The 15359-nt window shown below is 39.4% G+C and overlaps 2 protein-coding genes across 4 annotated transcripts in view; one reads left to right on the forward strand and one right to left on the reverse strand.

Annotated features, from left to right (window-relative positions):
• The window catches only part of LOC138000409 (protein-serine O-palmitoleoyltransferase porcupine-like), a 15426-nt gene extending 15324 nt beyond the window's left edge, over nt 1-102 (reverse strand). For all 3 annotated transcript variants that reach the window (XR_011123124.1, XM_068846797.1, XM_068846796.1), the window contains exon 1: nt 1-102. This exon is cut by the window's left edge and continues 385 nt beyond it. Coding sequence is in view for 2 of the 3 variants with exons in the window: in XM_068846797.1 (XP_068702898.1) it covers nt 1-25 (25 nt within the window). In the remaining variant the exon portion in view is untranslated.
• A 63-nt stretch (nt 103-165) lies between these two features.
• Nucleotides 166-14992, forward strand: LOC138000405 (transcription initiation factor TFIID subunit 3-like). Its single transcript, XM_068846790.1, has 7 exons — nt 166-490; nt 1613-1858; nt 4031-5217; nt 8950-9092; nt 9245-9419; nt 10938-11032; nt 12619-14992. Exons 1-7 carry the CDS (start codon nt 325-327, stop codon nt 12749-12751), a joined length of 2145 nt encoding a protein of 714 aa, XP_068702891.1. The 5' UTR covers nt 166-324; the 3' UTR covers nt 12752-14992.
• Nucleotides 14993-15359: the final 367 nt, after the last annotated feature.

Below are 15359 nucleotides of genomic sequence, written 5' to 3' on the forward strand. Positions count from 1 at the left end.
AATCCGCCAGTTCAAGTTCATCCATGTCTGCAAACGTTTGGAAATTTCTTTTGATTTTCTTGATAATTCTGTCAAAATTCAAAAATTCCAAAGTTTCCGCCGCAAATTGTTATTGAGACCACGACACAGAAGTACAGCGGTGTACAAGATATTGATTGTGCGCATGTACATAGGCCCAATTTTTCCAATCTTGAGAAAAGTTTGCATTTCGTTGGGAAACAACTTTCCCTCGACCTTGTTTTGCGGTAAATGCCAATGTAGTGTTAGTTGAATTTCATATTTTTGAACAGGAAAAAGTTCAGTCGGAGTTTTGCCTCTCTCACGATGTGTGACGGTTTTAACCATGGCGCTTTGCAAATTGCTGTGGCCCAGATTTGCCAGTCCATGGGCTGGGATGCGCTTCAAAAGTCAACACACGACCTGCTTACCGACGTCTTACAAAAGTATCTTGAAGAGATAGCAAAGTCAGCGCATGGATACTGCCAGCTTTGTAAGTTTGTATGTGTGTGTTATAGATGGTTCAATTTTATCTTCACAAGGGTTCAAATTTTTTCAAACTACATATATGTAGTTCACTTTTAGTTTTTCCTATGTTTTCAGATTATGATTGGATGTGTATTAATGTGATTTGATTTCATTTGTGCACGACCCCACAACTATTCTGCTTTAAACATTATCATGTGAAAATAAATTTCTATTATCAAGGCTGTTGCCTAACAGGAGCCCGGTAGCCTGGGGCTCCCAAAGAATAGCTCTGGGCGCCTTAATTTTTCACAGCAACACCTTTCATGATGCAGACTTGTTGCAGACTTGTTACAGATCATTTAAAGACGTTAACAACTACATAAACAAGTACTTTGAAGTGAAAAAAGCAAACAGTCAAGGAAAAAAGTCCACAGGGCAACATTTTGCAGTAATCTCACGTGTGGAAAACATTTTAAGTTCTCACCTGAACAATTCGCAAAACAATAAGCAAGCTAATGAGGCAGACGCGTATATCGGTATACGCGAATACGCGTATGGTTATACGCACATACGCGTATGGATATACGCACATATGCGTATAGATATACGCACATATGCGTATAGATATACGCGTATTGTGCGCATATTTTGGTTAAGGTATTTCTGAGCGGTACTGTATTTAGCAGTCATGTACAATGTACTCCTGACTCCTGACAGTCTGTGTGGGTTTACGTAACAAACTACCCTTTTGAGGTCATTAAGGGATGCAGTGATTACACCTGTACTTCGTTTAAATGATGCCATTTATAAAATTATGAGTATATTGCTGAACAATTTGAAGATTTGCATTTTACATGACTGTATATAATTATGCATATCATCCAGCCATATCCATTTTTCCATCTTACATGTATTGACAAAACTATCCTTCATACATGTACAGTAGATCTAATAAAAATACACCACATATTTCAAGCACAACATTTTCTCGTTGAAGAAAAATGAACTTTGTATTAATCCCTTCACTCCTAGTAGTGACACTCTTGGATTTTACCCCGCCCAATTTCAGACAATGTTTCTTGTCATTGGTGAACCCGTTGGGAGTGCAATGATTAAAACCCAGACACTTTTTACCTCAAATCAACAGATTCTCGAACAGAACCAAATCTAGATGACCTGAACCAAGCCTTCCAAGACGTTGGTGTCTGTCTGCATGAACTGGAAGACTTTGTCAGCCAGGTAGACCAAGTTCCGTTTATACACCAGTTGCCACGGTTCCCCAAGCCCAAACCTTGTTCCCTTCATCATCCGCGTAATGGAGAGTTCGCTGAGAGACTGGAGCAGTACTATGACTACCTGCCTCCGCTCGTCTCGAAGCTTCTTCAAAACGAAGGTATTCCTGCCAACTTTTTGTGAAGCCTAATGGTGAGACTTCTGTGGAGTTTTCAAGTCTTTCTACTCTTTTTCCTTTCTGAACTTCTTTGATACAGTCTCTGTCATTTCTTTTCTCGATAATTATTATTGCTTTATTCTTATATTGTATGAGTTTGCATAATTCTTGGAAGTTGGCAGGTCATTGCTGCATTATTTTTTTAAATCTTGGACATACAATGTAGTTCTCTCTTAGGGAACCTTGCATTTTTTGCTAAAAAGTATCTATCATGATCCTAATTACTGACCACCTCATTTTATGCATCTAAATGCAATTTACTATGGGCTTACACATGTAAGTTAAACTCAAGATTGCACGGGCCAGCAGTTTCCCTTTCAGATTATTTGGGGGTGGTCACAGGACCCTGGCAGGGGCTAGCCTGCGATCAGACATACTTTTCTTTAGAGAGGGTGGGAAAAGGTACGCCTGATGCAATTTCTTATCAAGTCGTCTGTCACCCACCTGTCAAGAGTGATGCTATCTTGTCACGTATAACGGTGAGCCAATCAGATTTCAGGAGGAATTACACGTACCCGCACGTTGCAATTCAAGGGAAGACGACGAAAACAAAATAGAACTCTGGCTGGAATGTCTGTGAAGGCAGAATTAATCTACAATCAAAGCTATTAGTATTGCTTTCTGCAAATACCACTGGACATTTGGTGCGGTTTTTCTGTTTAATCCATCAAGGAACAAGGAATTTCGAGATAAAATCACAGAAAAAGCCGAATCCATCATGTCATCGGGAGCAATCAACAGTACAATAAACTCAAATAATTATTTAAGTCAAGGATGCCATTAAAAGATGCTAATATCTCATTTAGGAAAATGGACTTTAAGAAATTCTAGTTTTCCAGGAACAGCAGCTACACAACTACATTGTATTATTTTGTAAGTGTCACTAAACCATTGTTCAACGCTTCCGTAAACAATGTCAAATTTCTCTGTCAAACTCGGCTGATTCCCCAATTGTGGCAGCAAATCCCGTAGGAAGTACAATTACTATAATGTCTTCTTTCAGACAAACCATTCTTTGGATGCATTGTCTCTACTCTTCCTTAAAGATCTTAAGTCAAAGCAACAGCAGCTGTAAACAGAGCTTAAACATCATTCATGTTCAAATCCTTCTCGGCGGCCATTTTAGTAAACATGTGTGATCAGAAGTTATCCGATTTTATTAAAGTATGATTTGCATTTCTGTGACCAATCGGAGCGAGGCTCCAAGAGCCCTATTGTTTTTGGGACAATTAGAGTAAAGTTTTACATTCTGGACTACAGGCAGACGACTCGTTAAGAAATAATTGTATCAGGTGTACCTTTTTGCGCCCTCTCTAAAGAAAAGTACACCTGATCTCAGGGGAGTCATGGGCGTGCAAGTTTTTGCATCTCTCTCACATACGGTACATCAGCACTTTCCGCTTGTGTTTGCATTTTGCAATTTTTCTGCTACCCTGGCCTCTCTGTGATGAGTACAGGGGAAGTGTATTTAGCTTTCCTCTGGCTAGCAGTGTACTGGTGCTTGAGTGGAGCCCACTCGCAAGATTGTCTCTTTCACCTGTTACAACCAGTCGTGGGACTAGGTGCCCTTGGCTTCCTGGGGACCTCTCCCACACTCATCATTGTCGATAAGTTTAATAAATTCTTACGATTAATTTTGTGAATTTTTATTCACCTACATGTATTAGAGAGGAAAGATCCACAATCCCCTCCCATAAATGGAAGCCTTTTTTGTCCTTTTTGAATAACTGAATGGGTTGCATGCCGTAGTCTCCAGTAAAATCGATCTGTACGAATCTGTAGAACAATTTCTTGGTTCCCCAATCCAAAAGCACTTCTACACCATACAAAGTCATACAAACAATGTTATACATATTTTCTTTTCTTTCATTTTAATTTATTTTTGTTTTCCTTTCTTGCAGAATCTCTTTAATTTAAAAATATATATATTTTTTTTGTTTCAATCACTACAAGTCAACTGTGTCAAGAAATCTTTCTCAAAGTTCGTTTGTGAGTGATCTTTCAAACCCAGAGATTTGAAAAGTTACAATGTCTAGTTAAAGAAACAAAAATATATTATTTCTAGCCCTGTGTTAAACTGATATATCTTATTAAAATACTACTACTTTTTTTCAGATGAAGAAAAAGCAGCAAGAGAAGATACAGAATCAGCAGATGATGCTAGAGAACAAGGACCCACAGAAGGGTTTGTAAGGAGTGAAATTAAAACAGTTGGTGAGGAAACGTCGAATTCACAAGTAGCTGTGAAAAGACCTCATGATTCCCCACTTGCCTTGGAAAATGAAGCTAAGAAACGTCGAGTTGACCTTCCTTTTCTACCAAAAGCAAACAGGGGAAATGAAATGGACATTTTGGATGCACTGCAAGGGAACTTATCGTCGCCGTCACCAACTCCTTCACCTGACATATGGAGCACAGGAAAGACATTTGAACTTCCTCCGACATCTGGACCACCCCAAGTTACAGCTGCCAATTCTGCTGCAATTGCGGCTCCTTCAAAATCTAGCAAAAAAACTACTGTAACAGAGAAAAAGGAGGTGGTTGCAGAAAAACCACTTGTAAAACAAGAAATTGTCGAACCCAAGTCAAGTCCAAGGAAGAAAGTTAAGGCTTCCAAAAATGAAACTAGTCCTGTAGCAAAATCAGCCTCGCCAGTAATAACTTCTCCACCAACACATACAAAGAAAGAATCACCATCTGTTGTTAAGTCTCCCTTGGGAAAGAAGAAGAAGCCTTCAACTCCCAAGACCCCAGTAAAAGTGAAAACAAAAACTACACCAAAGAAAGGAAAAAAGTCAGCAGATAAACTAAATACGCCTGAAATAAAGTCCCCACCAAGTATAAAATCCCCACCTACAAAGAAAGCACCAGCGTCTAGAAAAGAAAATATTGCAGCAAAAGAAGGAATGCCAAAGCTGATTATCAAACCAATTATTAAGAAAGAGAACAATAAAGAACCCCAGTCTTCATTTCCAGAATTCTTGCCTCCTGGTGAGGTGTTGAAACCAGAAAACTCGGAACAGAAGAAAACCAAAGCAAAAGATGGTACTTTGAAGAAAAAGAAAACAAAAAAAGAGAAAGAAGGAGCAGTTCCAGTATTTAAAGCAGAAGTTAATGAACCAGAAGCACCGTCGACCAGTGAAGGACTGCAGAAGTTTTCCTTGGCAGAATTTGCAATTGCAAAGCCTGTTGCTCCTGCTGGAGAGATTTACACAGAGCATGGAATGGAGCACAAGAAGAAAAAGAAGAAAAGAAAGGAAAAAGAGAAAGACAAGGAAAAGAAAAAGGAGAAAAGCAAAAAGGTTAGTTGAATCAATTGTACATGTACTACTAACCCAATTTTAATAATGGTTCACTGTTGTAATAATACCTGTACATGTAATATTATTATAATTGTCACCCTCCTTACTGCCGATAGCTCCTTTTTGTCTTTTTTTTTAAAAGAGAAAGAAGTAGTGCTCTGAAAAACCTTTTTATCTGAGAGCCGTGATTGTCTTTCTAAAAATAATGCGACTTTAAGAGAATGCCGGCATGTCGCTAAAAACTATTATACCGGTAGTTTGCAAGCTTTTTAAGGTTGAGGAGGGATCTTAGCTCTGACCAAAAGGTCTTTGAGTGATTTGTCCTTCTTGTAAGCGATAATGGAGGCATTTGGAAAAATTCATGGAAGATTCGGGTTGTTAGTGATCAAAAACCAGTTCTTCTTTAGGATCTCTTTGAGTTTTGGGACACCTGGGTTGTAGTTGGTGACGAACGCTAGATCTGAATTGTTTTTGGATGTCTTTGGTTTGTATTTCAAAGCGTTATTTCGCGATGAGAATTCAACTTCGACTTGTATTTTGTTAACAAGCTCTTGTGGGTAGCCATGTTTGAGTAGGCAGAATTTTAAATCCCATTGTTTGACTCCAATCTCTCTTTAATTTTTAATTGAGTTCATTCGTAACAAGCGCAGTGTCTCGATCTTGGGTTAACCCACTGCCTCGCTTAAGTGGAAGGTGGGTGCCTGGGATACCCAGGGGCTTCCACTATGGCCAGCCAGCCCCTACATGTAGATAGAATACTGCCCCCATGGCTGGCAAATCCCCGCAACCCAGCCATGAGCCCCGGCCCATTCCAGGAACCCATCACACTGATGAAACAGACTGTGGAAGGAAGAAAAATAAGGGATCGGAGGGGGGGTGGGGGGGGGGGGGGGGGGAACACTAAAAGAACCGCTCCACAGACCACTGCACAATCGCTTGATGAAGAACTCTCGGATCCTAGCAGTGTACAAAGCTACAATGTACCATGTGAGCCTGCACTTATGGGATTGATTGCTGGATGCCCGCTAAGCTCATAGGCTGCTTGACCACTACGCTTGTAGACTGCTTCACTGCTTAACTTGTGGACTGCTTCACTGCTAAGCTTGTGAACCGGTTAACCCCTAAGCTTGGGAACCGCTTGACCGCTAAGCTTGTGAACTGCTTGACCGCTAAGCTTGCGAACTGCTTGACCGCAAAGCTTGTGAACTGCTTGACCGCTAAGCTTGTGGACCGCTTGACCGCTAAGCTAGTGGTGGTTAACTTAGTGAAATTACATTTAACCAAATTATTATTATTGCCTCCCACCAATGTGGCCCGCGTTCGATTCCCAGATCCGACATCACACATGTATGTGGGTTGAGTTTGCTGGTTCTCTACTCTGCTTCGGGCGATTTTTCTCTCCGGGTACTCCGGTTTTCCCTTCTCCTCAATATGATTTGATAAAATTAATTATGATGAAATGGTATATGAAATGAATCATATGAACTGCGGATATGAAATCAAGTGAAGCTATGATCTTCGCAGTTATGAAGGCAATTTTTACAATTGCGTAGAGAAGCCTGAAAAATTCAGGACTTCAACAGGGTGCAGTGTACAAAGAAGTCTTGAATTTTTCAAGCTTCTCTATGCAATTGTAAAAATTGCATTCATACATGTAATTGCGAAAATCACTAGCTTCATTTGTGCACTCAACCCCAAATGTTATCTAAACTCAAGGTGCGTCTTATATCCGAGTACCTTCTTGCAACAAAACTCGTGCAGGGATGATTCTTCCATCCTTTACCACCATCTTGTATGTTAAACTCGCCCCAGTCTTCCCCTTACTGCGATTCCAAAATGGTGGCCTCACACCAATGTCAATTCTTAGCATTGTACAACAAAAACACCCGCAAGAGGTACTGTCTACTAACAGCAGAATTTAAAGGTTTTTCTCAAAATGCAAGTTCAATTTCCTTCTACCACTTTTCTTGACTTACACTGCAATCTTCAGTTGAGACAGCATAACTAGCGATGAGTTGAACCAAATTCCTCTATTTGAGATGCATCTTATAACTGAGTATTGTGATGAGATTTTCAGTTTGTGACATAAATGCCATCAAGTTTGAAGGTTAAAGGTGTGTCTCATAACCGAGTGTGCCTTGCATCCGAAAAACTACGGTGTTATGGTCCATAAAGGTGACTGAGAAGGCTACATGTAATTCCATTTTTGTGCCCATTGCTATACCGTCCGTCTGCGGGAAGTGCTTACCATTTAAAAATGGAACACATTTTCTTTTAACCCTTTGATGCCAGACGATTTCACTCTTCAATGGGAAACCCCCAGGAGTCAATGGGCTAATCACTCAGTGGAAAAGTACAGATGTATGTCCCCATTAATATCAGCTTCATAAGGTCCCTAAGAGTGGATGTGGGGATTGGTGGGTTAGTACTTCAGTACCAATGACTAAGAGTAAAAAATACACAAAAGGCTCCTAAAACAGGCAGCATATGTTTTTAGGTGGGTGTATGGCAATTCCAGTAGGAGTTGGGTGGAAGAGCAGGGAGTCTCAGCAGGTGTTTAGGGTGTCAGTACATGTAGATCAGAAATGTACATATTGTGGTGCCATGTGCCGTTTAGGGCTTTGAAAGTCAGGAAGAGTATCCTGTAGCAGATGCACTGTTTGACAGGCAGCCAGTGTAGTGTAGCCAGTGCAGCCAGTATTTTAGTCTTTTTGTTGGGGTGGCGCAGTGGTGAGAGCACTCGCTTCCCACCAATGTGGCTCGGGTTCAATTCCCAGACTTGTTGTCACAAATGCGTTGAGTTTGTTGGTTCTTTACTCTGCTCTGAGAGGTTTTCTCTGGGTACTTTAGTTTTTCTTTTCTTCTAAAAAGCAACCTATGAGTTGATATGAGCTGGTTTGATTTAAATGAGGGTCCCAGTGCTAAATACACACATACCGTAAACTACAGCTCATCAATTTTAGATAGCAAGCAACTTACATGTACATGTACATTGTATGTTTGCCTTTTCTCATTTCAGGCATCTGAATTAAAATCTTGTCACTATTGGTATGAACAAGAATGTTCTAATTTCTTGCTAATACCATGCATTTTCCAAGAACTTGCTGTAACAAATTTGTTTTAATTTTCGAGAGACATTTCTATTTAATCAAGAGAGGAATATACTGTATGTAGAGAACTTTCATATCCCAAACTGGAAGTAATCATGAGCTGAATGCAGCTTTTAGCTACATGTAATTGGAAAAAATTTAATTACAGTTTAATTAAAATTGTTCAACTTGAAATACATGTAATTACATTTTTGTATGAAACATGCAACAATTTCAACGACCAAAAATGCTTTTTAACTGATCTTGTAGCAAGCCCATCAACTACTACGAAAACCACCGATCTTTGGAATGGGTGGGAATTTACATGTCTGTGCCCGCCCACTTTCAAATTCTTAAGAGGTATTGGCAGAACTGAGCACGTATGGAAGGTTCTATAATCGTAGAAAAGCTCCCGGAGAAGACTTGAGAATGAAGACTTGTTTTTCCATTGGTACACCTTAGGCCAGTGAGAAAGGAATGTTCATCAAAATGTTTAAGAAAAGCGGGCAGGGCAGTGACTCGGTAATTCGGGCCAATTCCACAGATTGGTGGTTTTCGGTATTGAATGTTACTTATTTATTTGTGTCAGTTGTGCAGTTTGCACAAATTTTAGGCATCCTTTACCTTTTTCATCATGTTCCAGGTTAAGACCGATCATACAGAACCCCTGCAGACTTCTTTATTCACTGCTCCTCCTATTCCACGCATCACTGTAAAACTGGATCCTCCGTCCCAGTCTACTGCTTCAGCAAGCAAGGCAACAATCAAGGCAGAGACTTCAGCAGTGTATGTATAATTATAGAAAATGTTTTAGTTGGTGAAAAAATGGAGGGTAATGTTTGAAGCACACAAGGGGCATTTAAAACCTTGTCATCAGACTCAATGTTGATTAATTGTCACGAAATGCTAACTAAAGGTTTGTTTCCTCACCTTCACAGGTCTCTTGGAACAACGGGTAATCAAGTGGTAGGAAGCTCAAGTCCTTCTTCTCCAAGGCTATCAGACAAACAAGAGCCTGTTGGTGTCACATCTCCAGCACCAAAACTAACCATCAAGAATGAACCACTGAAGAGAACGGTTGTGGCACAGACAGTTTCAACCACTGTTGTACATGTAAGTAATCATATCATATCAACGCTCTTTCCAACGCATTAGTGAGTGTAAGTAACGAGAATGCTGATGCCATGGGATTCAAAATTATAACAACGGAAAGTTGAGTTTTCTCTTTTTCAGTGCTCTGATTTGATACAATGCCACAATGGTTAAAACAAAAGCTTCTCACTTAAAGTTTGCTTATTTAACCCTTTCCTCCATAGAGGACTTCGCCCATTGATAACCTAAATCATCTGGCAGGGGCGGGTTTAGGGGGAGGGTGCAGGGGGTGTACACCCCCTCCCCCATCCCCCCTGCCTGGTGTTGATGTTCCTGAGGAAGGAAACGGTTAGAGGAATCTTTGTTTTTAAGTGGACCAAGATATTTTTAACCCTTAGGGGCAAATAGGTTTCTCTGTTAACAAGTACACTGTAGAGTCACCTATAGTTAGACTGATCGAAATCTGTAAGTGGCCGCTTTAGAAGGCAAAGGGTTCAGGGGCTGAAACATTCCATCCAGCAAAGCATAAAACTTCTGGTTGCTTTTCATCAATAGTTCTGCTGCTTAAGCTTTTCTGATGTTTCAAATGTGTTTTGCTTTTACGGCCTGCCTTCTTTCTATGGAATGTGACTGCCTGGGATACATTGTATCCACAGGCTTCCACTGTGGCTGGCCATTCCCCATAATTTATACAAATCCTACCGTGGTGGATGGGAAATTTTTGCAACCCAACCACCTGTCGATATTCCAGACACCTATCATGTATTCACAGAATGCATGTAAAACAAACTCTCAAGACTGCTATTGTGGTTATCACAAAAATTTTCCAGTAGACAGTTGTGTTTCATGCCAAATTCCACACTTCTTTATGCCTCAACTAAAAACCTGAACTGTGGATACCTGGCAATCTACATGTAGTTCTTTTTCGTTTTCAGCAAAGAGCTTAAGGTCGTCCATAAACAGCAAGTGATTCACTTTGATGTCATCCAGCATGTATCCCCTCTTTGGCTTTTCTTAAGATCTTTGTTAACAGTATCATACACAGTACAAACAGCAGCGGTGATAGACTATCACCCTGGAATATACCTCTTCTAACTTTTACCATACCTAATGTTTGCCCACAAGATTTTAGTTCAGTGGTCCAGCTCTTCATCAATCTTTCCACAAAGGCGATCACATTTTGTGCTATGTACTTGGGCGAGTTTTCAGCTCTCAATAATCCAAGAATGTGGGACCATGTCGTAAGCTTACTTATAGTCCATATTACTATTATTATTATTATTATTATTATTATTATTATTATTATTATTATTATCATCTCATGGCATTTACGCTCTGGCAGATGTTACATGTATACTGCATTTAAACCAAAGGAGCGAGCCATAGCCAATGGCCAATTCTGTGGAATCTCACCTTCAATCGCTAAGCGCCAAACTGCGTTTTGGCTTCCCTCAATCAAATTCTCAACATATCCGGGTTATCTAGGTGTAATTGACATCTAACTAAATCACATAATTTAGGTATCTGTTGTATTTTCAGGGTTACAGCAAGGAGTATTTTTGTCCTGTATGTGGGGACCCTGATGATGGTAGTTTTATGATCGGCTGTGACGGCTGTGATGAATGGTATCACGGGTGAGTTTAAAGTGGTACTATGATCAAAAAATCATTTCCTTTTTTTCTTCAGATTTTGAAAGCGTGTTCGCTTAACACCTAACTGGCAAAATTTTGAGCTTTGAGTTTTATCCAAAGGCTGTTTATTTTGAGTGTAAGTTTTGGATTTCATGGTGCGCCATTACTCACGTTCAAAACTGGCCGATTGGACCTCAGAGGGTTGGATCTAGAGAAAATGACGTCATTTACTCACTAGCTTAAAATTTCAGCGTGTAAACGCAATTTGTTATATATGCAAAACACGGGTTGAAAAGTCTGAAAGCCCGAAGCTCCCGTGCTGCATGTTAATTAGGCCGCGTACACACGCATTGCATTCTTAAGCTAGTGAGTGTTTGACGTCATTTTCTCCTCAACCCAGCTCTCTCAAGATTTTAAAGTTAGTAATGGCGGACCAATAAATAAGAAAATTCTCGCTAAAATAAACAGGTGTCTTTTTAAAATCAGAACTTAAAACTTGGGTGAGTTAGTGTTTAGTTAACATAGTTTTGAAATCCAAAGGAAAAACAAATTTTTTTTTTGGTAGTACCACTTTAAAATAGACTTGGGCATGCCGGGGTTTATTGTTAACCATGTGCTCATTCGTTTCTGTGAAGGACTCGATGAATGAAACGAATGTGCCTGGAAGTGCGAGTTGTAGATGACAGATGAGCCCAACAAAAAAATAATGAGTTCTGCTCCCAACTGTGTTACATCATGGCTCAATTGGAACAGCATTGCACTGGAATCGCAGAGATTATGGGTTCGAATCCGGTTGGAGCCACCTAAATTTCTCAGGTCCTGGTTGTTCAAATGCCAATTAACACTAATCCCAGATTAAAAATTAACCAAGGAGTTTATTTCTCTACTCCCAAATGCTACATTCATAGCTGATATGCGGCAAAACTTTACATTAGAGGAAGTCAATCTTGGAAAACAAGAATAAGAAAAACAAACTTTCACCAAAAAGTTGAAAACATGAAACAAATGTTTACGTTAATCCTGGATTAAGTTAATCGGCTTTCGAACGACCGGGCCCAGGTGTCTACATTCATTTCATTCAAGAACAGCAGCAATTAAAAAAGTACAGTACTTCAAGTTTGTTCAGTTGAGTTTTTTGTTAATTTAGCATGACAACACCAATTGGGAACCACTGCAGAGAAACTAAACTAAATTACATGTATGGGGTTTTTAGAGGGGAAAATTGGAGGACTTCCGGATGCCAGAAAACAAATCTGAGCAGGATAGAAAACAATTAAATTCAGCCCACTTATGTCAGTCTGCACTGTCGAACTCAGAACACACTGATGAAGGGCAAGTGCTCTTTTTCGTATTCGCACCCTTCTTTCTTGTCTTGAATGGCTGCCACATTCTCTTGCTTTGAGTGATAAGTCATATAGGACACTTGGCAGTGAATCAAGTGATGTTTGACAAAGAGGGTTGGCTGTTGGTAGTATTACATGTAGTAATGGTTTATTTCAATTTCCACTGTTGAATATAAATTATGAACATTTCATAAGATTTCACTATTTCTTCTAAACTGATAATACTATCTCCTTGTCTTGTTGCAGGAGATGTGTTGGAATTTTAGATGATCCCGGCAATGATTGGTTCTGTTCCTCTTGTCTCGCAAAGAAAGACAACGACAGTAAAGACAAGCCAAAGAAAAAGAAAAAGAAGAAAAGTAAGGACAAGGGAAAATGATTCAGTCTGAGCATTGAATCAGATCTTCTGGCAAACCACTGAATCATTCAGTGAATTGAGGTAGCAAAAGAAAGATGGTGTGACATGGTGAGACAATGTTCTTGGAAAACTGGACCTGTCTTTTTATCTTTGAAAGGAAAATTGAAAGAAATGAAACAGGGTTCAAGAAATGGAGTCTGGTAACCCTTGGGCTTGCTAACATTTTGTAAAATGTGAAAGGGAGAGATGATCATTGCACTTATCTGGACAATTAATTTTAAGCAATTATCTCTTTTAGTCAGAGACAAAAAAGGTGGCTTTGACTGGACTCAAACCCATGTCCCCTGCGGTGCTGGTGCATGCTTTCGCCACTCAGATGGGAGCAGGTCAATTTGTTGGGCTCATGTTCCCGTGAAAGGACTTGATGAGTGATACATCTGAAGTGCAGGGAAGAATTCATTATCTTGGTAGAGCAAATGCACCGGCATGATGCAGAGGTCACGAGTTTGAATCCTTTTGGAGCCACTGGAATTTTTTATGTCTCCCCAGATAAGTGTGAGGATCAGACGTACTCATAAGTTTATTTCAATCATTTCATTGACGATTTGTACTGTGAGCCACCATAAAAAATTATCCTATGGCTTATCTCTTCTACTAAGCCCGGTCGTCACTAGCATTTCAAGTGCAAGCACAACTCATTACCAAAATATCCTTTGTGAGGACAAAATACACGAATAAACCTCAATTTAATGAGGCTGGCTGCATAATGTGCTTGTGCTTGCATCATCGCTGGTGAAAACCAGGTTTTGCAGTTTTTATCTGTTGACTGGAATCCTGCCATTTCTATTTTGTTGGTTATTGGTGACTGTACACATTATATTAATGACCACTCCTCATTTTAACACAGGTGACCTTTATATACTTTCTTAACATTTTTTATTATTATTGTCAATGCATTTAGTGCAACAGTGTTGCAGGTCATAAGAGGAGCCACTGGTATACGAAGTGAATTGACCACATGAAAATAGTACTCCGTTGCTGTATTTGGTCAAAATAAAAAAAATGTTGGCCTACTGCACGAATGCTTTTCATTAATTTTGTTTCTTGTGTCAATTTCCATGTCATGCATTTTTGGCAGTTTTGTTAAAGAAGAACATTGCTGTGTTTTTTTGTCATAATATGCCAAAAAGACGCCAACACAACGGCATAGAAAGTCGCACAAGTAAACATCATTTTGTAACGATGTCAACAATACAGCAATTTTACCTTTTTAAATGGTCCAAAAGTTCCCTATACTTGTTGCTGCAATATGAGCAAGGCTTGGATAAACTGTGAGTTTAAGGACGGTGCCTACTATTGTTATTGCGCATATGTTGTGCGCATCTCGAGATACTCGGGTTTCCTATCGGTGATGCTTACTAATACAGTGACATTTTTGCTCGGTTTAAAACTATCCGGAGAAAGTAGATCTTAGTAAGTACTATTGGTATCCAAAAAGAAAATTGGGGGTAACCATGCATTTTTGAGAGAGAATTAGAGAAAGAACGCCATACATTGCTTTGTATTTTAAAGCTTTTTACAAATATTATTCATCCATCATCTTTGAAAAATGCGTGGTTACCCCCAATTTTCTTTTTGGATTTCAATAACACTTGTTAAGATCTACATTTCCTACATTATCATAAAAAGAAACAAAAATACCTTTGAATTAATAGGCACTGTCCTTAATATTTTGGATGTAGCTGTATGCAGTACTGTAAAATGTGGTGGTGTTAGAAGTAATCACACTTGGAGCTCCAAGTTTACTGTAAATATTTTTTAAAAGGTTTGACTGTTCATTGCAAACAATGAATGCCTGTTAATTGAATTGTGTTTGTTAGGTCTGTTCCAGAAAGTTTACAGCTTTTTTTTTACTCAAAGATTTGTACGGTATAGTTGTACAAGCTTGTATATAAGTAGAGTATACATGTAGAATGGCTGTCTTGGTGCAAATTATATTTTAACCGTATAGCAGTGTAATGAGGGGAAAACCTCTGGTTGGAAAGTTGTGAGTTGTGAAAGAGACAACATCATTGGATTGTGGTTTATGTAATTGGACTGGGAAAAAGATTCAAAATAGGAGTTATTTATGGCGCTGACTTGCCAAACAGTTTTGATTTGGGGATTTGCGACTATGGGTCGTTACGCAATAGAACAAACGACACACTCGTGAATTCGTCCGAGCTTCAATTGTTGGATTCCATTATATTATTTGAGATCTTTGCTTTCGAGTTTTTGACTTACTTAAAATATAATTATTGGCTAGAAAGTAAACCTCCAATTTTCAGCTTGCTTGGTGAGAAGTTCGGTTAAACTAGTGCGGTGATGATTTGTGGAAGTCTGCTCGGCGCTGGAGTGGTTCACCATCAACCTGCGTTAAGTGTTAATTTGAACTCTCCTGAGCAAAGAGATTAAAATAGACACCAAAACCAGCAAAAACACTCCCTATTCCACTTTTAAAAGTAAAAAAGATCACGCTAAATGCTTTTTAATCATTTTCACGCTTAACGGTTAACTTTTCTTGACGTGTCACGGCTAACGGTTAACCCCATTGAGACCCTCACCTAACAAAGCCAACAACAGCTCTATT

This window comes from Montipora foliosa, chromosome 4 (genome assembly GCF_036669935.1).
Source record: "Montipora foliosa isolate CH-2021 chromosome 4, ASM3666993v2, whole genome shotgun sequence".
NCBI classification, from domain to species: domain Eukaryota; kingdom Metazoa; phylum Cnidaria; class Anthozoa; order Scleractinia; family Acroporidae; genus Montipora; species Montipora foliosa.